Consider the following 18,015-nt stretch of genomic DNA (forward strand, 5'->3'; position numbering starts at 1 on the left):
ACAAAATTTTACTAGTGTAACTTTTCTTTATTACTGATATGCCATTTCTTTTGAAAAATTAAGAGTATTTATTTATTTATTTAAAATCCTAGACATACTATTATTATGATTATATATTATTACATCATCAAGTTAAGGGCTTTTGAACAGTAAAAAAATGATGTTTTTTTTTTTTTTTTTTTTTTTTGTTGTTGTTGTTGTTGTTGTGCTGGGACTTGAACCCAGGGTCTTATGCATGTAAGGCAACCAACCCCTCTACCAACTGAGCTATGTCCCCAGCCCTTGAACAGTGAAAATAGAAAGCATTCATAGTTATTCAACCCTAAATACTTTGGACACTTAGTCATATATGATAATAGAATTTCTTTTGGCATAATTATAAAAGCATGAAATATAATTTGTTTTATGCCAATCCCCAGTAATTCTCTTTCCTACCCCATCCTCCCATCTCTTGTTCCTTTCCCTGTGTTCTACTGATCTTTCTGCTATTTACTTGTGTTTTATTTTTATTTTAAATAATGTGTTGTGGATGTACAGGATGGTGAGATTCACTATGGTATATTCATATATGTACATAGGAATGTTAAGTCAGATTCATTCCACTATCTTCCTATCTCATCCTTTCTCCCTTCCCTACATTCCTGTTTGTCTACTCCACTGATCTTTCTTAAATTCTTTTTTGTAAGCCCCCTCCCCGCTTGATTTTGGATTAGCTTCTACTTATCAGAGAAAACATTTACTTTTGGGAACTGGCTTGTTTCACTTAGCATGACAGTCTCCAGTTTCATCCATTTACTGGCAAATACCGTACTAAAGTAGTTGTTCTTTATGGCTGAGTAATACTCCAGTTGTGTATATGTACCACATTTTCTTTATCCATTCATCTGTTGAAGGGCACCTAGATTGGCTCCATGTCTTGCCTATTGTGAATTGTGCTGCTATAAACATTGCAGTGGCTGCATCCCTATAGTGTATTGATTTTAAATCCTTTGGATATATATTGAGGAGTGGGATAGCAGGGTCATGTGGTGGTTCTGTTCCTAGTTTTTGAGGAATCTCCATACTGCTTACCAGAGTGTTGGCACCAGTTTGCAGTCCCACCAACAATATATAAGTGTACCCTTCCCCCACATCCTTGCCAACATTTATTATTACTCATATTCTAGATAATTGCCATTCTGACTGGAGTGAAATGAAATGTCAGTGTAGTTTTAATTTGCATTTCTCTTAATTGTTGAAGATTTTTTTCATATATTTATTGACGGTTCAGATTTCTTATTTTGAGAAATGTCTGTTTAGTTCCTTTGCCCATTTATTGAGTAGGGTTTTTTTTTAAACAAAAAGTTTTTTGTGTATCCTAGATATTAATGCCCTATCTGAGGAGCAGGTGGTAAAGATTTTCTCCCATTTTGTTGGCTCCCTCTTCACGTTCTTGATTCTTTCCTTTGCTGTGAAGAAGCTTTTTAATTTGATGCCATCCTATTTATTGATTTTTTGATTTAAGATGCAGTTTGGTTGTAGTATTACAATGTAGCATGAGGCTTTTTTTTTTTTAATACCTGTAGGTGAAGTGGTGTTGTATCACAATGCAGTATGGTAATTTTTTCTGTATGTATATATGAAGGGGAGTAGGAAGAACAGAAAATAAAGCATTCTTATATGAATCCTTTCTTCTAACCCATATAAACAATGAGAAGGAACTGATTGGGAGAGACATGCTGCTGATGGGAAAGAGAAATGCATGCCTTAAATTAGTAGTTCTTATTGCTCAGTTACTATGCAGTAATCTGATTTTCAGTGTATGAATTGGGTCCCAACTAATATGATTAAATAAGCTTTCTAGTCAGTTTTGATGTCCAGCCAGAATTAAAAACTATTGCTTTGTAGATGAATTAATTTTGAACTCACATTTTACTATTATAGGGATAATATTTGTAATAATGATGCATCTGACTTCCTTTTTTATATAGTCATTGTTTTGGAATGCTTTTAAAAAATTCTTAACTGTTATAAATGAAAATATGTATCATTATAAATATTAATTTTGATTTATTATTTTAAAATAATGCTTTTTTTAAAGTTCAGTGTTACTTAGAAATTTGAATAATGCTTTAACAGTGATAATTTAGAGTTCATCTTATCTAAACATTTCTGTTACTTTCTCAGTTTTCATGGGTTGTCATTTAATATTTTGCCTGTCCTTTCACTTCCTTTATTAAAAGTATTTGGTATCTTATTGGCTGGCTTGCAAGATTTCACTAACTCAGAGTGGATCTGAATGCCAGATGTTATTTTGCATCTTATATCATAAAATGGAATTTGTTGTGCTGTTATTCCACTTATCAATTGCTACATAGTATGCTGTGTTCTTCAGAAGTAGGCACTGAGCCAGTATGTATTATGCAGGATATTTAATAGGGATTAATACTTGTGGAAGGGAGTGGAAGATAGCAGAATTACACTATGGACCAAAACCTCAGTCAGCCCCAACTGGAGTTCTGAAGAGGCTATTGCATCTGAGTTGTTGGTAATTTGGTCAAAATGGCCTGATGATGCAGCCAATGTATTTCTAATAAAGTCATTCAGTGCATATGGCCTGCTCCAAGAAAGGCAAATGTTCCTCTGAAGGATCTGACTGATATCTGGAGCAAAGCCCTTTATTGAAAGAGAAGGCAACCATCTCTGTCCACCCTACATCCAGAAACATAGAGGCTAATATAAAACAACAGTCACGTTTTTTTGCTCACGAATCTGCAATTTGGTACTAATTGTCTCTTCATTGTGTAGCATGAGTTTTAGTGGCCCACTTGGGGTTGGAAGATCCACCAGGATGTCTCACTTACATACCTAGCTGCCCATCAGTTGGGTTAGGCGTCAGCCAGCGCTGTGGGCCTGGGGCTTCTCCATGGGCTACTTAAGTTTCTTATCAACATTATGACTAGGTTCCAAGTACAGGTGCTCCAAGAGAACAAAGAATTGCATGATATCTTTGTGTCCTAGCCTTGAAAGTCATCAAGTCTCAATTTCACAGTTGAAGGTGCAGTCATAAATAAGGCTGTCGAGGTTTAACCAGAACAATTCCTCTTGACAGGGGAGTAGCAAGAGTCTAGATGAGATTGTACAATGAGAGATTTTATTGTTACATCCATGAAATTTAAAAACCAAAGGTGCTTTGTTAGATATAGATTGGCTGCATCTGTTAGAAAACACAGTAGTGGTTCAAATATCCAAGGAGGGGTTGTGAATGAGTGAGATCTTTCTCGACAGTCACAGAAAACAACTAAAAATCTGGGTATAAAACAAAACTAGTGGGGTTGGGGTTGTGGCTCAGTGGTAGAGCGCTTGCCTGGCAGGTGGGAGGCCCTGGGTTTGATCCTTAGCACCACATAAAAATAAATAAATAAAACAAAGGTATTCTGTTTAACTGCAACAAACAAACAAACAAATAAATAAATACAAAACCAAACCAAACTAGCATCCTAAAAGCAACAGAGGATAAGCAGAAGCAGGTGGAACTGATAGGAATGTACACTAAAAGAAGAGGCATGTGAAAGGAGGTTACTTTTTTGCAGCTCTAGGCCTGGGTTTGGGTGAAGACAACATGATAAACAATGTGGCTTGGACACAGTTAGAAAAACTTCAGTCTTTATTGCTCCTGAAGTATGAAAGCTGAATTTTGGGAAATTGTGTTTACTATAGAGGGGATCTAAAATCTATGGGCCCACGTTTCTGATTTGAAGCTGCTCATCTAAAAGAGAAAAGATATTAACTGAGACCAGAACTTCTAGAATAACAAGTTTGCACTTTCAATGTGATAAATCAGTTGATAAAGCAAAAGGGTAGGGGGCAACAGACAGACAAACCACTAATTGGAGAAAAATAGAAGAATGCAGATTTCAACCATTAAAATTCATTGTGTTCAAGATATAAGTTCATAATTACCCAGTATTTCAGGATATAGTCCATAAATATCCTGAATAAACATGAAAATGTGATATATTTCCAAGAGAAAATAATACCAATTATTTCTGAAATGACCCAGAGGTAGAAACTAGCAAAAAAGGATCTTCAGGTGGCTGTTGTAACTATTCTTGAAGTATCTACTCATGGTAAATGAAAAGATAGGAAACACAAACAATTTCTAAATCAAATGGAAATTGAAAATACAATATCTGAAAAGAAAAATTTCTCTGTAAAAACTATGGAGATAACAAAGTATAGACCTGGAGATAGATGAATATGAATTATTGAAAGTTGAAGAACAGGGAGAAAAAGATTAAAATGATAACACTTCAGGGACCTATTGGAAATACCAAAAGATTTGTGTGCTTGTACTTTTGAGATCCAGAATGAAAAGAATAACAATGGACAGGGAAAAAAAATCTGAAGAAATAATGGCCCCAAATTGTTCAAATCACATTAAAGATACAAACTAATGTATTTGAGATACTTAATGAATATGAGAAGATGAACATGCAAATAAGGCCATGACAGTGTCTATAGTGAAGCTATTGAAAGCCCAAACAAGCAAATTTTGGAATCATCAAGGAGACACATTACCTATAGGGAAACCACAATTTCATTAAGAGATTAGTTCTCATAAGAAAGTATTGGAGCTAGGAGATTGTCAACTAAGAATTCTTTATCAAGTAAAACTATCCTTCAAGAAGAAAAGTGAGGACTTGGGCTATAGCTCAGTGGCAGAGCACTTGCCTAGCGTATGTGAGGCACTGGGTTTGATCCTCAGCATCACATAAAAGTAAACAAATAAAAATAAAGGCATTCTGTCCATCTACAACTACAAAAAATATTTTAAAAAGAATAAAAGTGAAATACGTTCTTAGGAAAAAGAAAAAAGAATTTATTGCAATAGACCTGCAAACAATGCTAAATGAAGTTCTTCAGGCTTCAGGGAAATGATAGTAAATTGAAACTTGAGTATGCAGAAAGGAATCTAAGGCACTCAGAATTGTAAATATTTAGATAAATACAACACTGTAAATTTTTGCCTTATTAATTCGTAAAACATCTGACTATTCAAGAGCAAGTTATAATATTGCCTTTTGGGGTTTATAATGAATGTCTAGGTAATATCTGTTTAATAATCGTGAAGGGATAGAATTTTAACATTTCTTTTTTGTAAGGTAGTTAAAAGTATTTTTAAGTGGACTATGAATAATAAGGTTGTGGCCAGGTGTGATGGTATATACCTGTATTCCCAATTACTTGGAAGATTGAGGCAGGAGGATTGTACATTTGAGACTAGCTTAGGCAACATAGAAAAACCTAATATATGTAATATGAGATGTCAAGAGCTTTGTAATATTTTGAACAACCAATAAAAAAAAAAGAAAAAAAAAGAAAAACCCTGTCTCAAAATGAGAAGGAAAAAGAATATAAGGTTATAGCTTATAATACCTAGAGCACCACTAAGAGAAAACATACAAAGAAATTATGATTAAAAAAAAATCCATCAGAGATTCAGGACCAACTAACTTTAAGTCTGGGAAAAGACAGGCACCCCCAAGGAGAGTATCACTGAGTGAGCCACCCCCCCCCCCCAAAAAAAAAAAGTAGAGTGTTTCGTTTTAGTATATCTTAGGGAAGGATACCATTAGGGGAACGGAAATCATGCTTTTGGAAAATGGAGCCAGGAGAGATGGTTTAGTCAGCTTTTTTCCTGCTGTGACTAAATGACCCTACTGGCACAACTGTCGAGAGGGAAGTTTATTTAGGGGCTCACAGTTTCAAAGGTCTTAACCAATAGATAATAGGCTCCATTCCTCAGGGTTCAATGTGAGGCAGAACATCATAGTGGAAGGGTATGGCAGAGGGAAGCAGCTCACATGATGATTAGAAAGGGGGGAGAAAGAGAGGGAGGGAGGGAGGGAGGGCTCGGCCAGTCTTCACTTGCCATGTACAAATATATATCCCACTTTCTCCAGCTACACCCTACCACTTCAATTACCACTCAGTTAATCCCTATCAGGGATTAATTCACTGATTGGGTTAAGACTCTTAATAACACAATCATTTCTCTTCTGAACCTTCTTGCATTTTGCAGAGTTGAGCTTTTGGGGGACATCCCGCATCCAAACAAGAGGAAACTGGAAAAAATTCATCTGAGTTAAGAGAAGAAATAGGAGAAAGTGGTATAGTTGGGAGAATAATCAACAGTGACAGATGTCATGGAAGTCATTGTAGGTTTCAAACTGAAAAGATTTCACTTATATAGTAAAAATGAAACCCAATTAGTATCTATGATTTTTAATTATTTAGAGAGGTTTTATCAAATACTGAGCATAAAACAGTTTTTAGGAGACCTCTGTCTTTTTTTCTCTAGGTAGCATTTTAAGATGCCAAAACCTTGATTCAGTGATCAAATTATTTGTAGAGAGAATAAATAAATGTTTATCTGCCTATTTCTCTTTGATTCTGTCTCTTCTAGATGCCTGAAAGGGAAGTTTTGGGGATTGAAGGTACTGTCAGTTAAGTTAGTGTCACCTACTTTGTACTCAGTCTACAGGAGAGCTCTTTCAGTTCCTTTACCCTACCCCCCCACAAATTTGAATGAAGTATTTATGTATGCTTGTTATGTTAGTGAGAACATTCTTGTGAAATAATTAAGAGTATTCTTTACTCAAATGATGGGTGTTGTTCAGACTTATCCAGACCCACAAGCATTTGTGGGAATGTCAGTCTGTGGTCTCTGTTCACTTTGCCCATACTTAAAAAAACTTAGAGTGGAAAAAAAAAAATCTAGGGCTGTTCTTGTATGGGTTAAATCCATTTTTAGTCATATCTTATATTACTTCTCTCTAACGTTTTTCTTTTGTCCACTGTAAAATTAGATTTAAATGAAAATGATAGAGAATCTTTAAGGAAAAAGGAAACCACAAAAGGTCAAGATTCAGTCTTTTGTTGAGAAAGGAGGAAGGGACGTTTTTCTTTGCCTTGCAGTGTTAAAGTTCATGAATTTGTATATTAGGTCTTCGAAGTGCTTGGTAGTTTAGTGCTTGGTAGTCATATTCAGTGCCTAAATTAGATGGAAAAGTCATTTTTTCCTCCACCTTATGAATTCTTTAAATTCTGTCTCTTTTCAGGATTTTAATCCTTCCCTCAGTAAAAATAAGACCTAATTTTTTTTTCAGACATAACTAGGGGAAAGTAGCTCATCTTTTTCAGGCCTCCTTAATCTGGAGGATTTCTAAGTTTCCATCTGCCTAAAGACTGATCATTTTAAGAGCAGAGAGACTTTCAGCAATGGAATAAAATGAGTGAGGATGTGCATTGAGTCAGTAGGCAACATATTAAATTTATAATTTTATTTATGTTGGACAAGCAGAGATAGATTAGGATTATCATTGTAGCATTATGTTTTTTATTTATGATCTGGGTTCTCATTAATTGTTTTAACTAAAAATATTGATGACTTCAGATGCTCCAGTGGCTTAGTTAAATAATTTATGTATTATTTGATTATATGATTCAGAGATTATATATGTATTTTGATTTTAAATTAATTTCAATTAATACTGTATATAGTAAACATGAAACCCAATTAGAATAAAAAAGGTTTATAAAAAAGTTGATCTTATCAAAATTGAGAGTAGAATAGTTGGGAGAGAGGAGGAAAAGATTGCTCAAGGGATACAGTATTACATATTCCTAGGAGGAATATGTGCTGGTTCTAAGGCACAACAGGGGGAATGTGATTAATACTAATACATTGTATATCTCAAAATAGTTAGATGAGAGTAATTTGAATGTAAATAAAATAAAGAAATAAAAGTTTAAGGTGATGAATTTGCTATGTACTCTGAATTAATGTTATCTAATGTGTACAGGAATCAAAATACATCATATTGTACCTCACAGATATGTAGAAATACTGTATGTTAATTGAAATAAAAGATAACATTGAAAAGTAGTACCATTTCACACTTCTTATACCTGCTCACTAGTGGCACACATATTGAATTCCTTTAAGCTGTTTTTCTGGTATTTAACCCCATATCTCTAATATCAATATCTATTTCCAGATATTTCAAGATTTTTAAATTCTGGACAGTTTGATAGGATGTTTATTGACTACCTCTTATGTTATTTAAGGATTTACCTATTTGTGTCCCTCCTATTTTTCTCCTTCATTCTCTCACTGATTCTGTTTTTACTTTATTGTGTAGTTAATACATGATAGAGACTTTGTATATATGATTTATTACTGAGCCAAGAAGTGTGTTTCTTTTCTGGTGTACTATTTTCCTATACTTAGCAAGGGTCTCTGTTTTTTAAGTTGTTTGTCTAATATGCATGGTGTTTTCCTTCTGTATATACCAAGTACCTAACAATCATGCTGATGCTTTGAGTTCTCTCTCCTCTTCCTCCTCATCCAGTTTTCTTCTTTTTTTTTTTTCCAGGTTAAACATATTTATTTCCTCAAACATTTGTCATTCTCTTATGGTAAAAACTTCCAAAATTCTTTCTTCTAGCTATTTGTAATATATGGTACATAATTATTACCTATGGTCCCCACATGAGACCTTCTTGCTTCTAAGTATACCTTAGAACCTATTGAACCTTTCTCCATCCTTCCCCCCTCATCTGATAACCACAATTCTTATTCTCAACTTCTCTGAGATCAACTTTGTTTTAGATTTTACATATAAGTAAGATCATATGGACTTGTCTTTCTGTGCCTGGTTTATTTCATTTAATGTCACGATTTTCCGTTCTAGACACATTGTGGTAAATGACAGGATTTCTTTTCTTTTTTAATGGCTGAATAGTATGTCACTGTGCTTATGCGCCATGTTTTCTTTATTCATCAATTGATGAATACCCAGATTGTTTCCAGTTCCTGACTATTGTGAATAATTCTGTAATGAACATGTGAGTGCCAGTGTCTCTTTGGCATACTGATTTCATTTCTTTTGGATATAGAACTAGTAGAGGGATTGATGAATCAGAGGTAGTGGTAGTTTTAGTTTGTTGAGAAACCATACTGTTTTCCATAATGGCTGAGATAATTTATATTCCCACTAAGAGCATATAATAGATTCCCTTTTCTACACATTCTTACCAGCACTTGTTATCTTTAGACTTTTTGATACAGGCTTTTTTACTAGGGAGAGACAATATCTCATTATGGTCTTGATTTGTGTTTCCCTGATGATCAGTGGTGTCAAACACTTTATGTACCTGTCTGCCATTTAGGTCTTATTTTGAGAATGTCTATTTCTATTAAATCTATTGCTCCCCCCCCCCCCCCCCCGAAGATTGAACACACAGGTGCTGGGTTTCTGTTCTTGAGACTAAAAGGCTCAGGGGTCACTCCAGTTAAACTGGGCTAACTGGGCTGCACGAAATAACCACCAGGAGACACAATACCTTTTTCTTTGGCGTCACTATGATGGCTTCTCTGACCTTAAGGGTCCGCAGGAAGAGAGAGAGGGAGAGCACGCATTGACCCCTTTTATTGAGGAGAAGCTATTCAAATGAGGCAAGGGGTCAGGTTTCAGGGGGCTGAGTCTATCTTCATGATGTCCACTGTCAGCAGGTTGACTGACACCTGGGTAGGCCACATCCAAGGGCACAGTTAGAGAAGGGAACACACACAAGGCACTTCCATGGAAGATTCTATCCTAAACAGGGCAAGGGGTTATATTACAAAGGAACAGGTGAGCATAGTTTCACTCATGGTGCTGTAGCAAGACACACCCATGCTCTAGACACTGACCCTCAAACCCAAGAAGGGTGAGGAAAGCTCTGCCACATTTCTGTGACTGAGCACCTCAGAACCCAGCCGGGGAGTGTGACTCAGTCAAGTTCAAGGTTGGTCTCTCACACACAGGGGTGCTTAACCACTGAGCCATATCCCCCAGCCCTTTTTAAAGAAATATTTTGTTTAGAGATAGGGTCTTGCTGAGTTGCTAAATGCCTTACTAAGTTGCTGAGGCTGGCTTTCAACTTGCAATCCCCCTGCCTCAGCTCCAGAGCCACTGGATTATAGGCATGCACCACCACACCTGGCTTTATTGCTATTTTTAAATTAGGTTTTTGGGATTTTCTTTCTCTTCTTTTTTTTTTTTAATTTGTTCTTATTATTTAGACGGTAGAATGTGTTTTTGACATATTATACATATATGGAGTATAACATCCCATTCTTCTGATTGTACATAATGTGAAATTATATTGGTTATATATTTATATATGAACATAGGAAAATAATGTCCAACTCATTTCTACTATCTTTCCTATTTCTACCTCCCTTCCTATCCCTTCATTCCCCTTTGTCTAATCCAATGAATGTTTAGTCTTCTCTCCCCTTATTGTGTGCTAGCATCCACATATCAGAGAGAACATTAGGCCTTTGAGTTTTTGTGATTGGCTTATTTCACTTAGTATGATAGTCTCCAGTTCCATCCATTTACTGGCAAATGTAAGGCCTTTTTTAACAATCACATTTCTACTATTTAGACAGATCAAATGGTACATCAAGTTAATTTATTTTCTTTTTCCAACTTGAGGACAATTATCATTTATCTTTCTTTGCTGTGTATTATTTATCATACATATATTTTCCATCTTCCAAGATTGCAAGTGAAAGTACACTTGCAGAGTCCACATACAGTCCAAAGACCACGTCACACACCAGAATCCCATGCAAGAGCTTTATTGTAGGTAGCAGGAGGCATACCGACAAGGCCGTGCCTCCCAGGAGAGCAGCAGCTTGTTGGCTCTCACAGAGCAGCTTTATAGCCTGCAAGAGGAATCTCAAGTTTAAACTGTGGTGGGGTTGATTGTAAGCTGCTTAGGAGTTTAAGCTGGGGTGGGTTGATCGTTTCTTTTAGCAGGCACATGTTCTTATGGGAAGTTAAGTAGCGTTGCCTCAAATCAAAACTTTGGAAACTCTAGATAAAATGGTTCCCGACCTAAAATGGTGAATCTGATGTCAATATTGGTCTGATGTCAGTATTGTTCTGATGACAATAGCAAGTTCACCTTTTATCTTCTGTTATCTTTTCTCACATTTACTTCTGGGTTTTTTCCCTTTTAATAGTGTAGTCATTTTGTTATGGTTTCTGGAAGGAATAGAGATAAATATGTCTTCACCCAAGAAGATCTTAGGTGCAGATAAAGGAGTAAGAAAATAAGAAACATGGGGATTTCTGTTTTCTATTTTTATATACTACATTGGTATGTAATGCCAATTAGTTACATTTGCCACTAATTCTGTGCCCCACGTGTGTAATTGTTTAATGCTTGTCACATGTGTACTTGTGAGGTTTAATGTTTTTGTATACTATTGTATACAGTTGTATTTCTTTTATTAATTGCCCTTTATGTTCATTATTAATCTCTTTTTACATATTAAAATTTTCAACTCTTCTCATATGGTAAAAATATATAAGCATTTCTTTCCATTACAACTTTTTAAACAAATTACTCTTCTATTTTTAGATAACTATTGTTTTCATTTTCCTCTATTTTTTATTTTCTTCTTCATTGGGAGAAACAATTTCTAGAATAAAGAGAATAAAGACAAACCAGAATAATCTGATGTAATGCTCTGATATAATTAGCTTTATATAAAAGTATGAGTTCCATTATGAGAGAAGGTGAAGCCTGTGATTATTTATCAGTTGTCAGTCTACAGCCTGAGATCCCGGGTCTGCTTCCCAAATATCATGCTTTAATTTTTCTCTTAAGGAATGAGCTGTAATTCTTCTATAAGGAAGAATGCACTGTTAGGAGTACAGCCAGTACCAAGTATGTTTTCTAACCTCAATGCAGTTTGACAAGATAGTGGAAAAACCCAACAAAAAGGGAAAAGAAGTCAAGGTTGTTGACTTTAAAAGCACCTTAAATTTCCTCTGTTGTAAGGGGACTACAGCTTAGAAGGAAAACTATAGTAAATATAAGGGAAATAACAGAAGCTATCATGATGGGAGTCTAACTGTATTATTCCTTTTTTTAAAAAAGAGCATTAAAATTATAGTATTTGGGTTTATTTTGCCAAAATCATACGTGAAGGAATTTGATTTCAGGCCCCACTTTTCCTCCCCTCCTTCCTTCTCCTATTCTCCTTCCTCTACTAAACTTCCTTTCTTCTACATATACATAAATGTGAAATTCCCTTTACACCCTTTATATATGAATATAACATGATTTTGTTAAATTTATTCCATATTCTCTTTTTCCTTTCTTCCTCCCTCGCTCTCTTATTCTCCTTCTTGTACTCCACTGATCTTTCCTGTATCATTATGATATACAATCTTCTTGACCAACTGCCACCTTTCTTTTGCTTTGCTCTTGCTTCCACATATGAGAGAAAACATTTGACCTTTGATTTTTGAGTCTGGCTTATTTCACTTAGCATGATTTTCTCCATGTCCATCCATTTACCTGCAAATGCCATTATTTAATTCTTCTTTATGGTAGAGTAAAACTTAATTGTGTATATATGCCACATTCTCTTAATCTGTTCATCTCTTGTTAGGCACTTCGATTGATTCCATAATTTGGCTATTGTGAACTGTGCTGCTATAAACATTGAAATGGTTGTATTTGTATATTGTGATGATTTTAGATCTTTTGGATAAATACCGAGGAGCAGGGTAGCTGAATCACAATGGTGGTTCCATTCCTAGTTTTTTGAGGATTTCCACACTGCTTTCTAGAGTAATTGAACTAATTTGCATACCCTCCAAGAATGTAAGAATGTACCTTTTTCCCCACATCCTTGTCAGCATTGATTACTGTTTGTGTTCTTGATAATTTCATTCTGACTGAAGTGGTATGAAATCTTAGTGTAATTTTCATTTGCATTCCCCTAATTGCTAGAGGTGCTGAACATTTTTATCATATTTTTGTTGGCCATTTGTGTTTCTTCTTTTTGAGAGTGTGTTTTTAGTTCTTTTACCCATTTATCGATTGGGCCATTTGTTGGGGGGGCCTTGAGGGTTTTTTTTTTTTTTTTGAGTTCTTTATATATTCTGGATATTAAAAGTTCTTTATATATTCTGGGAAAAAATCCCCAGTCAGTGGAATAGCTGGCAAAGATTTTCTTTCATTTTGTAGGCTCTTTCTTCACTCTTAATCATTTTCTTTACTGTGCAGAAGCTTTTTAATTTGATGGTATTATATTTACTGATTCTTGGTTTTTATTTCATGAGCTTTAGCATTCTTGTTGAGGAATTGGTGCCTGCACTTATATGATGGATTGTTTACCCCTATATTTTTTTCTAGCAGTTGCTAGGTTTCTGGTCTCATTTCTAAGTCTTTGATTGATATTGATTTGATTTTTGTGCAGGGAGAAAGATAGGGCTATAAATTCATTCTTTAACATATGGACATCTAGGTTTCCTAGCACCATTTTTTTAAATGGCTGTCTTTTCTCCAACATGTATTTTTGGTACCTTTGTCAGTATTAGATGGCTTTAAACATTTGAGTTTGTTTCTGTGTATTCTATTCCATTGGTCTTCGTATCTATTTTTATGCCAATACCAAACTGTTTTTGCTACTTTAGCTGTATATTATAATTTAAGATCAGGTTTTTTGATACCTCCTGAATCACTTTCCTTGTTTAGAATTGGGTCTCTCACTTTTTCAAATGAGATTCATTCTTCCAAATGAATTTTAGGTCTGTTTTTTCATAATATTATTAACCTCTATTCAAATCAATTTTTAAAAATGAATAAAATTTACATTTTATTAGAAAAATGCAAACTACCCTAGAAGAAATAAAAACTATCTGAATAAGAATGAAAATCCCCTCCACAAAACTCTAATATCATATTTTTAATGGTAGTTCTTATTCCCCCATTTAAAAAATTGTCCCAATCAAGAATGTTTTCATTACCCCAGAAAGTTTCTTTGTGCCCAGTACAGGCAGTAGGCTGGATGAGCCATGGGCCATAATTTGCCAAGCTGTGATGTCTTCAGTGATCAAAAGCATACTACAGTTATATCCACATTATATGTGGGAAATCTCAGGGATAAAAACCTGTAGTGTTATCATTCAGGTTCAAATGACTTTATTCTTCTATTAACCCCATGGCAATAGAATTTTTTTAAAAAGCAGATAAGCTGTTTTTAGAAGATTCTCTTCTTATTCTCTTAAAATAGGGATCATTTGGAGGAACTAATCTCTTTCTTATTCAGTTACAATTTTTAGAATGTGATAAGAAACATTATTGCTGGATTCCTGAGAATCTTCTTTACAAAATCATTTTATATGTGATTGTTTTCCCAAAGTTTGCATTCAAATGCAAAAAAAAAAATAGAAAACTGGTATAATTTATTATTTAGATTTTGATGTCTTATAAGCCATTAACATCTACATTATTTAAGTATATTTAAATAATATAGGTAATCTGTTATATTTTTATTCAGTTCTTTTGCAAAATCAGTTTTATGAAGCAATTCCTTTGTGACCTATAGTACTTAAGAATTTGTCTATCTGTAGTTTTGCTCAGGGTCTAGGAAGTGTTTTTTCCCTGTAAAATATCATAGGCTAGATGATAGTATTTTTTTGTGGCTATTAGGTAATTTTGACGTTCTGTATAAAACGGTAATAGGCCTACCATAGCCACATTGGAATCTGTGTAAAATGTAAAGAAAACATAATAAGATTTCCAGAGTACTTTTTATATCCAGGAAAACACTGAAATTGTATGTATTTAACACAGTTTTAAGCTGGGCATGGTGGTGCAGTACCTGTAATCCTAGTGACTCAGGAGGCCAGCCTCAGTAACTTAGTGAAACCCTGTCTCAAAAAATAAAAAGTACTATGGGTGTAGCTTCGTGGTAAAGTGCCCCTTGGTTTAATCCCCAATAAACCACCCTCCCCCCCAAAAAAGAAAAAAAAGTTTCAATATGAATTATGAATCAGATCCTAAAGTTGAACTCATAAGTGATTGAATAGACTTTCTTAGAGTATTACTTTAAAAAGAAGTTGGTATTTTTATCTTAAATAACCAACTGATTATTTTTAATTTTCTCAACTAAAAATTAAATGTCTGTATTTTTTTTTCAGAGACATCAAACCTGACAATATATTGATGGATATGAATGGACATATTCGGTTAGCAGATTTTGGTTCTTGTCTGAAGCTGATGGAAGATGGAACGGTAAATAAAGAAATCCTAAATTACTCTATCCACAAACATTTTCTTTATTTATTTTAGAAACCTATCTGTCTATCCAGCTATCCATTTGTCTGTCTGTGTTCCATCTCCCTCCACAGTGGTACTTGGACATGCTTGTTCATTAAAGGACTTGTCTGTAAAGTCAGAAGCCATTTTACCTGCTCATATTCGTAATCTGAGATTGATATTTTATGAGTGCTTGTTTGTTCATTAGCTGGTAACTGTGTATTATTGTACTTGAGATATTTCTACATTTTCAGAAGGTAAGGAAAAAGACGACTCCTGTAGAAAAAGGAAATGTTACTTTATCCCCACTTTTTAAAATTTATTTTTTCTTTCCTAATTATGTATTTATTCTGAGGGACAGTGCTCAACAAATGAATTCATTTTTTTTTCTTCCAGAAAATCTCCTTGGTTGTATGTTCCCATGCTAATGTATTAATTAATTAATATAAACTTTAATTGGTAGAAATTTTTTTTGAGAAACTTTTTTTTTTTTTTTTTTGAGAACAGCTTACTATAATATACTCTAAAGGCATTGAAAGTAGCACATTATTCTGGATTGGTAATTTCAGTTCTGAATACTTATCCTGAAGATATTTTTTAAGGCTTATTATAATACCTCTTTGGCCATGTTGATAGGAATAATTAGTATAGAATTAGCCATCCCGCTATAAAATTAGGTACAATATCTGAGACAGACATTTTTGGGTAATAGACAACAAACAGCATTCAGACAATTATCCCTGACAGGAATGAACTCTTTTGGTGTGCCTCTTAATTGCCCACAGTTGGAACAGTTCCCAACTGTCCTGAGGAAAGCTAGAGTTGGAGCAGAGTATTTCTTCAGAGATTAGGAGAAGAGACCCAAGTTGGGTTAGCTGTAGCAGCTGAAATCTGGCTTGATATTGGATTGAGAGAGAGAGAGAGAACAGTTGTACAGAGAGAGGTCCTAAAGTATCCCCCTCAGAGCACAAGGTTGGACTGTACATTTGTACTGTAAGATCATTTTGTATTTTCATGAAAATGATGCATGCATATTTTGGGAAGATATTTAACAAAAATAATTCTAATTCTTCTCTCCTCCAAATGTTTCCCTAGAGAAAGATACTTAAACTTTTGATCTTTTCTTCTGGCATTTCATTTATTTACATACTTCGCAATATATTTGTGCTGCTTTCTCTTATTTATTAAGATTCTATTTAGCTGGGTGTAGTGGCATACTCCTGTAATCCCAGCAATTTAGGAGGCTGATGCAGGAGGATCATGAGTACAAAGCCAGCTGTAACAATTTAGCAAGGCCCCAAGCAATTTAGTGAGACCTTGTTCCAAAAACAATATTTAAAAAAAGGGGGACTGGGAATGTGGCTCAGTGGTTAAGCTCCTCTTGTTCAACCCCTAGTACCTCCCCTGTCCCCAATTTACTTATTTCCTATCATGGAAGATGAACCTTCAGATCTCTTAGTCCCCTCTATTCAACCAGTTCACTTCCTTTCCTTCTTCCCAGTGTAATTACCACATAATCTGCCATTAAATCCTCTTTGAGATTTTTTTTATGATGATACTAATATTCATAGTGTGCTATAAAGTTTGTTTTAATTACATTTCTTCATTTTTTCATTCTCCCTGAAGTAAGTAGCCACTTTACATTCCTTAGTTGTTTTTTGTTTGTTTGTTTTTTGCAGTTCTGGGGATTCAATCCAGGGCCTCAGGAATGCCAGGCAAGCGCTCTACCACTAAGCCCTAATGGCTTAGTTTTTGAATTTTAATTCATACCTATTTATCACAAGCTTTCCACCAAATGTTAATTTAGCAATTTCTTTTTCTTCTCAGACACATTATACAAATAAGCAATTCCCTTTTATCTCTTGAAGATGTCTATATTGAAGTCTTGCCTTCTGCTGTCCTAATCTTGACTGTTTGTTGTTGTTCTTTTTTTTTTTTTTTTTGTAGTTGGACACAATACCTTTATTTTATTTACTTATTTTTATGTGGTGCTGAGGTTTGAATCCAGCACTTATATGTGCTAGGTGAGCACTCTACCACTGAGCCACAACCCCAGCCCACTTGACTGTTCCTTCTTTAGGCCTACTGCAGAACTGTCTTCCTAGGAGTACACCCTTATCATGGAATTTACTGTGTTGCTCTATGATATTGGATCCTCTGTTTCTAGATCTCTTGTATGTCTTTTTCACTGATGGTAGCTGCCTGAGGAAGGTTCCAATGGAAGGAAATATTTCATAATTTTCAATGTCTGACAAATGACCTAATTTCTACCTAACAGGGGTGACGACCAGTGTCTCACTGGGTGGGTTTGTCTTCCTGCCAAGGATGGTGTAAGCCACATGGAAACTTAAAAGTCTCAAATAATTAGTGAAGAACAAAAGACAAGTAGTCAGAAATATATTTCCTAAAAGCAGAGCCCCTGATAGATCTAGTCCACATGGGTACTGGAACTAGACAAAGGAAAGAGGGCTCCAGTGGTCTATTTAAGGGGTCACATCAAAGGCAGGAATAAGGTTTCAAGGGTGGAGTCTTGCTATGTGATATCTTGTGGTCATCAGGTTGATTGGCATTTTGGTAGGTCACACCCATCTCAGGTGCTGTGTGGAATCTTTGGCAGAGCTTGAGGTGGGGGAGTTCACCTGAATCAGGTGATCAATTCCCGTGGGGGTGTCATGGGAAGTTCCCAATGCCAGACTTATCCCCTCACTAGGCTACAATGCACAACACAGTTCACACACAACCCATGGATTGCTCCTGACATCTACTCTCTTATCTGATAGATAATTTGGACATAGTATTCTAGATTTGAAGCGATTTTTCTATTAGAAGTTAGATGAATTATATTGTCTTCTTAGA

General features: G+C 35.0%; 1 protein-coding gene across 9 annotated transcripts in view; it reads left to right on the forward strand.

Annotated features, from left to right (window-relative positions):
- The window catches only part of Cdc42bpa (CDC42 binding protein kinase alpha), a 323,243-nt gene that overhangs the window by 138,001 nt on the left and 167,227 nt on the right, over positions 1-18,015 (forward strand). For all 9 annotated transcript variants that reach the window (XM_076831696.1, XM_076831690.1, XM_076831691.1 and 6 more), the window contains one exon: positions 15,042-15,135. In XM_076831696.1, coding sequence (XP_076687811.1) covers positions 15,042-15,135 — 94 coding nt within the window. The remainder of the gene's footprint in view (positions 1-15,041; positions 15,136-18,015) is intronic.

This window comes from Callospermophilus lateralis, chromosome 13, assembly GCF_048772815.1.
Source record: "Callospermophilus lateralis isolate mCalLat2 chromosome 13, mCalLat2.hap1, whole genome shotgun sequence".
In the NCBI taxonomy this organism is placed as follows: domain Eukaryota; kingdom Metazoa; phylum Chordata; class Mammalia; order Rodentia; family Sciuridae; genus Callospermophilus; species Callospermophilus lateralis.